The 12,232-nt window shown below is 42.0% G+C and overlaps 1 protein-coding gene across 5 annotated transcripts in view; it reads right to left on the minus strand.

Annotated features, from left to right (window-relative positions):
* The window catches only part of osbpl8 (oxysterol binding protein-like 8), a 253,659-nt gene that overhangs the window by 142,278 nt on the left and 99,149 nt on the right, over window positions 1-12,232 (minus strand). For all 5 annotated transcript variants that reach the window (XM_063058446.1, XM_063058442.1, XM_063058444.1 and 2 more), the window contains one exon: window positions 7,266-7,302. In XM_063058446.1, the coding sequence (XP_062914516.1) occupies window positions 7,266-7,302 (37 nt within the window). The remainder of the gene's footprint in view (window positions 1-7,265; window positions 7,303-12,232) is intronic.

Genomic DNA, 12,232 nt, shown 5'->3' on the forward strand with positions numbered 1-12,232 from the left:
GTTGGCCTTCATTAGTTGGGGGTTTGAGTTCAAGGGCCATGAGGTAATGTTGCAGCTCTATAAAACTCTGGTTAGACCGCACTTGGAGTATTGTGTTCAGTTCTGGTCCCCACATTATCAAAAGGATGTGGAAACTTCAGTGGTGCAGGGAAAATTTACGAGAATTCTGCCTGGGTTCAAGAACAGGATTCAAGATAGGTTGAGCGAGCTGGGGCTTTTCTCTATGGAGCAAAGGATAAGAGGTGACTTCATAGATAAGAAGCATACATCCAATGGACAGTCAGAGACTTTTCCCCAGGGAGAAAGTGGCTAATACCGGGGAGCATAATTTTAAGGAGATTGGAGGAAAGTATGGGCGGTGGGGGGGAGGGGGAGAGGGTAAGATGTCAGAGGCAAGTTCTTTACACAAAAAGTGGTGAATGCATGGAACATGTAAGTAACTCTCAGAGAGGCACATGGATAGTAGAAAAACAGAGAGCTATGTTGGAGGGAAAGGTTAAATTGATATTAGAATAGGTTAAAAGGCTAGCATGATATTATGGGCCGAAGGGCCTGTACTGTGCTGTAGTGTTCTATTCACTCTATTATTTGTATCCTTCAGAACAATAACACATCTCTCTTCCTCAAACTCATTTATTCTTCCAAGTCAGTATCTCTCTTCTGCTAACCTGCCTAATATTTCCAGTTATTTTCTATTTTTATTTGTTCCAAGTCTCATTCCCCAGGTAATCCGTTCTATTTCTGTAGTAATTTACTCACCCTCTTCTAGATGCACAGGAAAATTCCGGCTGGAGTTAATCTTTACTCCGTCAAGCTCTCGGGGCATAGGATTAAGCACAGCTTGCGTACAACTAGTTTGCTGATATGGTGCTCCTTTGCCCTCCCTCCTCTGCCAAAATCACTCAGTACATGTTCATCCTAGGCAGCAAAAACAAGCACTCTCTCCTCTTTACAACTTAAACCGTTCATTCCCTCTACCTGTAACTCAAACATGGCTGATTCAAAGGACAATAAAATTCACTTGGCACAGGCTTACTTGGCGAAGACCAGAGATTGAGAAGACAGGATAGTCAGTACATTTTGTGATAATGCCCCTGGGTAATCATTTGACAAGCTAGAAACCTCACAGCACTTGATAGAAACATATTTTTTCATGCAGTATGTTAAACAAATTCTGGTTTCTTAAGGTTTTCATAGCTGGGGGAGATAATGGGGAGAAGCTCCCAAAGGCTTGCATCTCAAATAACCAATTCCAGCTCCTGCCCTTCACGTATGGTTTAGCTACTAAGCCCAGCTAAACTACTTCTACTGACAGGAGAAGGGGTAAAAGTGGGTTACTGGCAATGTTCCCTCTAATTTTTAGTAGTCAGTGTGCACAAAAATCTTAGGTTGTGCAATTTTTTTTCCTGTGACAATAGTATGTATGCACTGAACACACGCATGGCACAGTTTATGTACGTTTACAAAATATTTGACATAAAACTGCACAGAATAACAACAAAATAACATACATATTTAAGTCTCTCAGTTACTTTTTCTCTCTCCTGTCTTTGGCATTTACCCATTCTTTGTAAGCTCTATCTAGACTAACAGAACTTCCATCCAATTGATAGCTTTTGATTCTCATTAAGATATCCAAATAACATTCACCTAAATGGTTTCTTAGCTTGTTTTTGAATTGATTCATTAGGCTAAAACCTCGCTCACAATCCACACTAGACGCAAGTAAGGTTCCCCCAATATTCGTCAACTATGCAAGGTCGCAAAACTGTTCATTTTGAAGTACAAATGCCACCATTTGAGCAAAGTTTGAAATCAGTTTGGATTAAATTTTTTCTTGCATGGAAAATTCGAAATTATTAAACTGTCTAACTATTACAGTATTTTCAGCTAGAAAATCATGATATTTTAGTCATAAGGCATTAACTAGTTCATCGCCAAACGTGAAGTCACAATTTGCAATTGCGGAGAAATCAAAACCTGACCATTCTTGTACCTCATCTTCAGTAAACCTTTCTTCTAAATGAACACAAAGACTATTTATAAAAGTCAACAGCGAAATTGTATCTACTGTGAAGTTTTATACATGTTGTTGGCTTAGTAAAACTTTAACCTTGTCACTCCACCAAACATTGTCTCCCAGATACTGCTTTCTTATCTTGTCAATTTTGCCTCAGCGCAGAATGAAGTGAATCAATCGGTATCAAACTTATCCTTGTAAGCGGAACAAGTGCTACACATGCCCTTACACTTCCTCCCTTACTACCATTCAGGGCCCCAAACACTCCTTCCAGGTGAGGCGACACTTCACCTGTGAGTCGGCTGGGGTGATATACTGCGTCCGGTACTCCCGATGTGGCCTTCTATATATTGGCAAGACCCGACACAGACTGGGAGACCGCTTTGCTGAACAACTACGCTCTGTCCGCCAGAGAAAGCAGGATCTCCCAGTGGCCACACATTTTAATTCCACATCCCATTCCCATTCTGACATGTCTATCCACGGCCTCCTCTACTGTAAAGATGAAGCCACACTCAGGTTGGAGGAACAACACCTTATATTCTGTCTGGGTAGCCTCCAACCTGATGGCGTGAACATCGACTTCTCTAACTTCCGCTAATGCCCCACCTCCCCCTCGTACCCCATCTGTTATTTATTTTTATACACACATTCTTTCTCTCACTCTCCTTTTTCTCCCTCTGTCCCTCTGACTATACCCCTCGCCCATCCTCTGGGTTCCCCCCCCCTTGTCTTTCTCCCCGGACCTCCTGTCCCATGATCCTCTCATATCCCCTTTGCCAATCACCTGTCCAGCTCTTGGCTCCATCCCTCCCGCTCCTGTCTTCTCCTATCATTTTGGATCTCCCCCTCCCCCTCCAACTTTCAAATCCCTTACTCACTCTTCCTTCAGTTAGTCCTGACGAAGGGTCTCGGCCTGAAACGTCGACTATACCTCTTCCTAGAGATGCTGCCTGGCCTGCTGCGTTCACCAGCAACTTTGATGTGTGTTGCTTGAATCAATCGGTGTCAGTCCACTCTTTTGCAGAATTGCACACATGCAGCCAGTTCATCAAAGACATCACTTAAAACCTGTAAAGCTACTTTGTATCTGATGTTTATCAATTTCTTGTGACAGTATTTAGCCACAGGGTCATTTGACTGATCTTCTTCAAAGTATGTGATCAGTGCCTCATAATTTTTTATTATTGCCTGCAATGCAAAGTGTCTAGATAACCATCTGACTTCATTAAGTGGTCTGAAAGCAACAGCTTCATTTTCAGAGGCCTCTGCAATTTTTTTAAATTCACATCTTTTAACTGCAGATTGAGAAAACATTGTATAGATTGTTCTCATCAAAGTTTCAATGTCTCTGATCAACATGACTTCTTTCCATGCATCACAAATCCCCAGATCTTCACGGTGTGCTACACAGTGTTGCTGAACTAAGCGTGGAATGTCCTGTTATGTCTTGCTGCAACACCATTAACTCTGCCCAACGTTACTCCATCAAACGTAAACATCACTATTTTATGGAGGTCAAATTTCTTCTCTTCATAAAACTGCCTGATCGCTGAAACAATAGAAGAAGCATCACACGCCTGCAGCTGAACTACTCTGCCAAAAAACATTTTATAAACAGTACAATCTTTAGATCTGAATTTGAAGTACAGAATGAGACATTTGTTGACAGATATGTCTGTGGTTTCATCAACTGCTAACGTGTGAAAATCTGCTAATGCTATTTCTTCAAACATGTCTTTCTGAACAATATAGTTGATAGTCTCCAGAAATTCGAGCGCATAATTTTTGCTTTGCCAGCTGTCTGGGAGTTGAACATACTTTTCCATATGTTCATTAACGTGTTGAACTGAATGTAAAGAGTTATTCATTTTAATAGCTAATAACACTCTCTCGATAAGAACTTTGATCTCCTCTGGGTGTGATCGTTTTTGCTCTTGCTCATCTGCACTCAACCGTAACATGCGCAGCACTCCTGTAACGGGCAATGACAGGTTCTGTTGCCTGAGCTTTTGTACACCACCCAAATGCGATTTACTTGCCAAATGACACTTCAACAAGTCAAGTTTCCAAATATCATCCCATGTCTTTCCAATAGCAAATTCTCCAGCAACTTTTGCATCACAACAATACAAACAGATAGCTCATTTCTGAATCATACATAAATATTTCTCGTAGCTGAACTTTCATGACCTCATGAGCTTTCCATGTAGCAGCTTCTACTATTTTGTTAAGCCATTCAACTGTAAACAAATTTCCAGTTCTTTTGCGCTTCACGCCCTTCGCTTTTTTGAATTCAACATAGTGAATCAATATTTTTTTTCAATAAAAACTTAGTCAGAGATCTACAGGATTTGAAACAGATCTTTGTATGTCACGGTCCAGTCCGTGAAGTCTGCGTTCTGGTCCGTAGACTCCGGTCTTCCGGCTGTCCCTTGTTTCAGCTGGGCTTAATCATAGGCACCTGATGCTCATCTTGGGGCTGGGAATATAAGTGGCCCTGGGTTCGAGTGTGGGTGCTGGTTCATCTTGTCAGTATCCTGTCCTTGCCTCCGTTGGGTAAGCCCGGTCGTCTTTGCCGTTACCCTGAGGCTGGACTGTTCCCTCCCTTTCCCCTTCCTTCTGGAGCCTTGTCCTGCAACCTGTGTCTGGAGCCTTGCCCTGCAACCTTGTCAAGTTCTACCACCAGTGCGAGACCGGAGCCTTGCTGTGTCAAGATAAGGAACTGTCTATCATTGAATTGGAACTGTCTCTGTGTCCACACCTTCGCTAGGTAGGTCCGGCCGTTTGCTGCTACCTAGTGTTGAGAACCGTCTCATCGTGTTCAGCATTCTGTGTCGAGCCCCGTCTCTAAGTCCTGTTCCCAAGGAGGGGTCCTGGCTCTGTGTTCCGTGTACGAGTCCCGGCCCTAACTCCTGTTCCCAAGGAGGGGTCCCGGCTCTTTGTTCCATGTCCCTGCGTTCCTGTCTCTCAACTCCAGGGCTCTGTGTTCCCATACTCTAGACCAAGGCTCTGTGTCCGTGTCCTCCCCAATACCAAGGCTCTGTGTTCTGCGTTCCTGTCATCCCAAGTCCAAGGTTCCGAGGTTCCTGTCATCCCAAGTCCAAGGCTCGGCTGTTCATGAGTACCAAGTCAAGGCTTCGTGTTCTCATCCTGTCCATGTGCTTCATCCTGTGCTGGAGTTCCCTCGTCATGTACTGGAGTTCCCTCGTCTTGCCCAAGAGTCTCTCATTCTGTCCTGTAGCCTCACCTAGTCCTGTCTCCCAAGACCACGTCATGTCTTCGCCTAGTTCTGGGATCTAAGCCCGAGTCAAGACCCAGGTTCTGGGTCCTTGTCCGGTCTTTGGCTCGGAGTCCAAGCCCAGGCTCCTAGTTCCTAATTCCTGGTCCTGGTCCCACTTGCCTAGCTAATGTCCTAGCCCAAGTCTGTGTTCTTGTCCCAGCTCTCTAGTCAATTCCTGTTCCTGGTACTTCAGTGTCTGTGTCTTGCATCTGAGTCCGCTCCCAGCGCCCTCGTATGACATTGTAAACTTTACAATATGAACGCTGTCCGCCAAAGACGGCTGCTGCCGTGATGCAGCTGTACAAATCGGAACAGGAAAGGTGAGCTGACGTAAATTAGTGACATGCATTGTGGTACTTGAAAAACCGACTAAATGGTTAATAGAAACAGTTAGCTAAAAGATTATTTTCAATAAGTATAATTATTAATTACTACATTATTTTAGGTAACTAACCTTTTGTGCGCACGTTAATTTCCTTTGTGCACTGGTTGCAAAACGTGTGTGCGCATGCACACGCGCACAGCTTAGAGGGAACATAGGTTACTGGCGCCTTAACACCAGTCGGTTTGGGCCAATGAGGCTTTGTTGACCGTGGCCGGCAGCTTATCTAGGAAAGGCAAACTGATCTCAAGCCTCCACTGCCTTATAGGGAAAACTCTGGGTGTAAACCACAAGGGAAAAGTCTGGAGCTGGAGTCGAATGTTGAATTCAACGCTGTTTGGCAACTCCTGCGATGCCTGTGGTGTCAAACGGCATTGGTCTTTGCCGTTCCTTCGGATTTCTCAGCTGCATGGAGAGGGGGATCCTGCTGCATGGGCAACAGCTCGCTCTCCATATTGTAATGCCCTGGCTTGCATATCATGTGACAGCTCAGACACGACATCTACGGTCAACCCCGATCAACAGAGGGTCTTCAGCCTCATAAACAAATTCAGAAATCAACGTATGTGTACAGTTACTATAGAAAGGGAAGGCTATTTAGCACGGGCATTCACTGAATTCAAAGTTCAAAGCATATATACACGTCGCCATACACTACCCTGAGATTCATTTTCTTGCAAGCAGACAAAGAAACATAACAGTATTAATGAAAAACTGCATACAAGAAAGACAAACAACCAATGTGTAAAACTCAACACATTGTGCAAATACTAAAAAGAAAAAAAACATACATACATAACTAAAAATTGAGGACATGAGTTGTAGAGTCCTTGAAAATGAGGCCATAGGTTGTTTTAATCAGTTCTTAGTTGAGATGAGAGAAGTTATCCATGCTGGTTCAGAAGCCTGATGGTTGAGGGGTAACACCTGTTACTGAAACTGGTGGTGTGGGACCCAAGCCTCCTGTATCTCCTTTCCAGTGGCAGCAGTGAGAAGGGAGCATGAGAGAATGTCAACCATAATCCCAACATTTTGGGAAGTTCACTTTTCACTGAAGAACAACAGATCACACAGTCAGAAAGAGGAAGCCAGCAGTATCTACTGTTTCTTGGCACTTCCATTTTTTGTATGGAACACGAAATTCGCAGCTTCTTGTATTTCTGTTTCAATGTACTTGCAAAATCAGATAAGCATGTATTTTTTTTATGTTGGTGGATACTAAAAAATAAAGCCTAGGTTACCTGTCAACAGATGTAGGAATACACTGAGTTACCAGATAACTAAACTCCATTACAACCCTAAAAATTGCCTAAAGGACTGAACATTGTGTAATATAGATCTATGACGCTGAACACAATTATTGTGTTTCTCCATTTCTGCTGTGTGTTATACTATTAGAACATGTCAAATATTTTGTAAAAGGGTCTATCATCCAATTATTCATTTTATTAAGAATTAAATTCAAAAGTGATATTATTGTTTACATGTGGCTGGCTTTTAAGTTGGGATCTTGCAAAATTAAATCTCTGAAACCCAGCAAGGCTCCCCAGACGCAGTTGTACTGAATGAAAGACACTTACTTGATAATCCTTGTAAGTCTCTGAGTTCTCCATGGTGCTGTCAGTGCATTGCAACATATCAAGTGCAGGAAGTCCAGCAGAAGGGAAGGTAGAAACATGGAAGGGGAGACAATAAAGTAAAATGAGTTAGCACAGCTACGCAATATGAGAGATGCATAAAACTCTTAAAAGCAAATAATGTTTTCTACTTAAGTCAATCACATGAACACTGCATAAAAGGTTTATGAAAATAAGTTTCAGATCATCTGAAGGATCTACCAAGAAGAGAGGGGCAGTATGCATAAATACACAGAAGCTGGTCTTTCTGAACATGAGTTTAAAGACACCTGCACACAAAGCAATTCTAATTGATTAAATACTTACCTCGGGTTTGCATTATTTGTGTAAAAATACAAATCAGATGATGAACAAAACAAAGCACATATTTCCTTATTCAGCCAATGTGCAGCTAAGTGCAAACAATTTAGCAGAATTTTTCTCAGTTAAATCAATATCCATTAGTCCCACTTAAAAGCAAGTCATGTTAAGACTGCATTTTCAAAGGCTGCTTATCCTGATCCACTCAGACATTAATTGCGGAGGCCAAATCCTTTGGGAGATAAAGAGAATTAACACAAATGCCTTTCTACCACAATGAAAAAAAGAGATAGAAACATCAAATATAAATTTGATGAATACACTTCAGGTAAACCCAAGCACATCCTTAAGTTGCGTTGGCTGTTAATGCAAATGGCACATTTTGCTGTATGCTTCAATGTATATATGCTAAATAAATTAATCTGATCCGATCCGAAATCTGATCTGAGGTTTGGACCGAGAGCTTACTTGATCAAGACTGACACCAGGTGCCTCACAAGAGCCAGCCTATGCTGTATGAATTCATGAACAGGCATCCCAATGCCTAATGGAAGCAAGTTGTCCATTACGTCAAAAGATTGCTCGCTAAGAAACATAAGGAGCCATTTTGTTCCAGCAGCAAATGGCATTGGAATCAGAATCAGAATCAGGCTAAATATCACCGGCATATGTCGCGAAATTTGTTGTTTTGCGGCAGCAGTGCTTTGCAATACATAATAATAAGTTATAAATGACAATAAGTATATATTAAAAAAATTAAATAAGTAGTGTGCAAAAAGAGAGGAAAGCAAAAAGGGAGATTCGTGAGTTCATTGTCCTTTCAGAAATCTGATAGCAGAGTGGAAGAAGCTGTTCCTAAAACACTGAGTGTGTGTTTTTAAGCTCCTGTACTTGTAGTAATAAGAAAGAGCATTTCCTGGGTGATGAGGGTCCTTAATGATGAATGCTGTCTTTTTGAGGCATTGCCTTTTAAAGGTATCCTCAAGGATGGGAAATCTAGTGACCATGATGGAACTGGCTGAGTTTACAACTTTCTGCGGCTTTTCCTGGTCCCGTACAGTGGCGTCTCCATATCAGACAGTGATGCAACCAGTTAGAATACTGTTCACGGTACACCTGTGGAAAGTTGAGAGAATCTTTGGTGACATACCAGTTCTCCTCAGAGTCCTAATGAAATATGGCCACTGTGTGCCTTCTTTGTGGTTGCATCAATGTGTTGAGCCCAGGATAGATCTTCAGAGATGTTGACACCATGGAACTTGAAACTACTCAATCTTTTCACTTCTTATCCCTCAACCTATCCTTCCTGATGTCCACAATCAATTCCTTGGTCTTACAGATGTTGAATGCAAGGTTGTTGCTGGGACACCACTCAACCAGCTGATCTATCTCACTCCTGTACGCCTCCTCGTCACCATCTGAAAGTCTGCCAACAATAGTTGTGTTCTCAGCAAATTTATCTATGGTGTTTGAGCTGTGCCTAACCACACAGTTGTGGATGTAGAGAGAGTAGGACAATGAGCTAAGTGCTAATCTGTGAGGTGCACCGGTGTTGATTGTCAGTGAGGAGGCCATGCTATTTCTGATATGCAGAGACTGTGGTCTGCTGGTGAGGAAGTCAAGGATCCTGTTGCAAAGGGAAGTACAGAGGCCCAGATTTTGGAGCTTGCTGATTAGAACTGAGGGCATGATTGTGTTGTATGTTGAGCTATAGTCAATAAACAGCAGCCTGACGTAAGTATTGTTATTGCCTAGGTGGTCCAAGGCCAAGTGGAGAACCAGTGAGATAGCATCCACTGTAGATCTATTGTGGCGATAGGTAAATTGCAACAGCTCCAGGTCCTTGCTTACACAGGAACTGATTCCAGCCACGACCAGCCTCTCAAAGCACTTCATCACAGTAAATGTGAACGCCACTGGTGATGGTCATGGTTCTCCTAATCAGACTCCTGATCTCAAAATTTATCTTATGATTTTGTATATTATTATCTCCCTGCACTGCAGTTTCTCTGTACCTGTCATACTTTTTTTTCTGCATTCTGTTGTTGTTTTACTCTGTCCTAACTCAATATACTGAATTAATCTGTATGAACAGAATGTAAGACAAGATTTTCTTTTTAATTTGGTACATGTGACAATAATAAACCAATTCCAATCCTTAAGGAGGAAGTACAGTTAGAAACTGGGGGCGAGGGGGGAAGAATAAGGGTGGAGGAAAGTTCAAAGTAAATTTATTATCAAAGTACATGTATGGCACCGTACACTACCCTGAGATTAATTTTCTTGCAGACATTCAGATATACAGTAGAATCAACAAAAAAACTCACACAAATAAAGAATGACGAACAACCAATGTGTAAGACAGAACAATCTGTACAAATACATAGATACTGTAGATAGATCAATAAACAAATATTGAGAACATGAGTAGTAGAGTCCTTGAAAGTAAGTCCATAGGTTGTAGAATCAGTTCAGTGTTGAGGTGAGTGGAGTAATCCACACTGATTCAGGAACCTGATAGCAGTGGGGTAATAACTGTTCCAGAACCTAGTGGTGTGGGATTAAGGCCCCTGTACCAATGGCAGCAGCATCCTAATGGTACTTATTTCTCACTTACACATCCTGGCATATGCAATCTGTGGTTCAACAATTATACTTGGATGAAAGGTTACAGAGATTTGGGTGCAAGTGTGTCACACATGCTAATATTCCTGGAACTTGTTTCTGTGTTCAGCTGTTGATCCTTGCTCCCAAATGCATTTGGACCCATTTTGGTGTCTTCTCAGATAAAGATCTGTGCGCACAAATAGCCAACAATTATATTCAGTTAAAATGATCATAAAATTAATCACATTCTCTGGTATTTTACTGTGATTAAATTATCTTTCCCATTTATACAAATTTATAATTTGTAATTTCTAAGTCTACCAAAGTACTTTTATAAGATTGGTGCAGGTTATATTAAAAATTCAGGAGCTTTCACAGTTGGATGTTCTTAATCATAAAGTGCCGAATATGTGTGAATGCTTGGTTAGCTTCAGCATTTATTTCCATAATTTCATTCAATACTTTTCTTGAGGCTAATTTGTTTACACTAGTTATGGTCATCCCTAATTGTTGCATGTTAGTCTTTTGGCAGGAAGTTTCTGTGTAAATAAACATTGGTAAATGGGGCAAACAGGGGTGGATAACTTTGAGGAAACTTCCTGCTTATGACCTTGGACAGAAAACTCCATCCTCAAAATCAAATTTATAACAGGACAAACAATGCAATAAATAGACAGCACAAACCTCCAAGTGTTTTAGCATCGCAAACACGAGGAAATCTGCAGATGCTGGAATTTCAAGCAATACACATAAAAATTGCTGGTGAATGCAGCAGGCCAGGCAGCATCTATAGGAAGAGGTACAGTCGACGTTTCGGGCCGAGACCCTTCATCAGGACTAACTAAAAGAGGAGATAGTAAGAGATTTGAAAGTGGGAGGGGGAGGGGGAGATTCGAAATGATAGGAGGGGAAGGGGTGGAGCGAAGAGCTGGGAAGTTGATTGGCAAAAGGGATATGAGAGGATCATGGGACGGACACGAGGCCTAGGGAGAAATTCCAGAGGATGGGCAAGGAGTATAGTGAGAGGGACAAAAAGGAGAGAGAGGGACAAAAAGGAGAGAGAGAGAAAGAATGTGTGTATATAAATAAATAACGGATGGGGTACAAGGAAGAGGTGGGGCATTAACGGAAGTTAGAGAAGTCAATGTTCATGCCATCAGGTTGGAAGCTACCCAGACGGAATATAAGGTGTTGTTCCTCCAACCTGAGTGTGGCTTCATCTTTACAGTAGAGGAGGCCGTGGAATGGGAATGGGTCGTGGAATTAAAATGTGTGGCCACTGGGAGATCCTGCTTCCTCTGGCGGGCAGAGTGTAGGTGTTCAGCGAAACGGTATCCCAGCCTGCGTCAGGTCTCGCCAATATATAGAAGGCCGCATCGGGAGTAGCAAAACAGTCTCCCAGCCTGCATTTTAGCATGTGCATTTGCCTTACCTTCCAAATAGTGAAAGAACATAGAACAGTACAGTACAAGAACAGGCCCCTTATCCCACAATGTTGTGCTAAATTAATTAAACTAAGCAAATCCCCAACTAAGCTAACTCCTTCTGCCTATATAATGTCCATATCCTTCCATTTTCTGCATATTTTGAAAGGCCTAGAAAGAATGGATATGAAGAGGATGTTTCCAAAAGTGGGCAAGGGTTAGGGTCAGAATATACAGTCTCAGAATAGGACATCCCTTTAGAACAGAGATGAGAAGGAATTTCTTTAGCCAGAGGAACTCACTGCCATAGATGGATGGGTATATTCAAAGCAGAGGTTGCTAGGTTCTTGAATAGCAAGTGCATCAAAGATAGGAGAATGGCATTAGGAGAAGGCAGGAGAATAGGATTGAGAGGGATAATAAATCAGCGTTTATCGAATGGCAAGTGGACTCGATGAGCCAAATAGACTAATTCTGCTTTTGTGTCCTATGGTCTATCTAAAAGACTCTTGGAAGCTTCTATTGTATTTGTCTCTACCCTTGGCAGTGTATTCTAGACACCTACCATTCTGAGTAAAA

This window comes from Mobula hypostoma, chromosome 9 (genome assembly GCF_963921235.1).
Source record: "Mobula hypostoma chromosome 9, sMobHyp1.1, whole genome shotgun sequence".
Classification (NCBI taxonomy): domain Eukaryota; kingdom Metazoa; phylum Chordata; class Chondrichthyes; order Myliobatiformes; family Myliobatidae; genus Mobula; species Mobula hypostoma.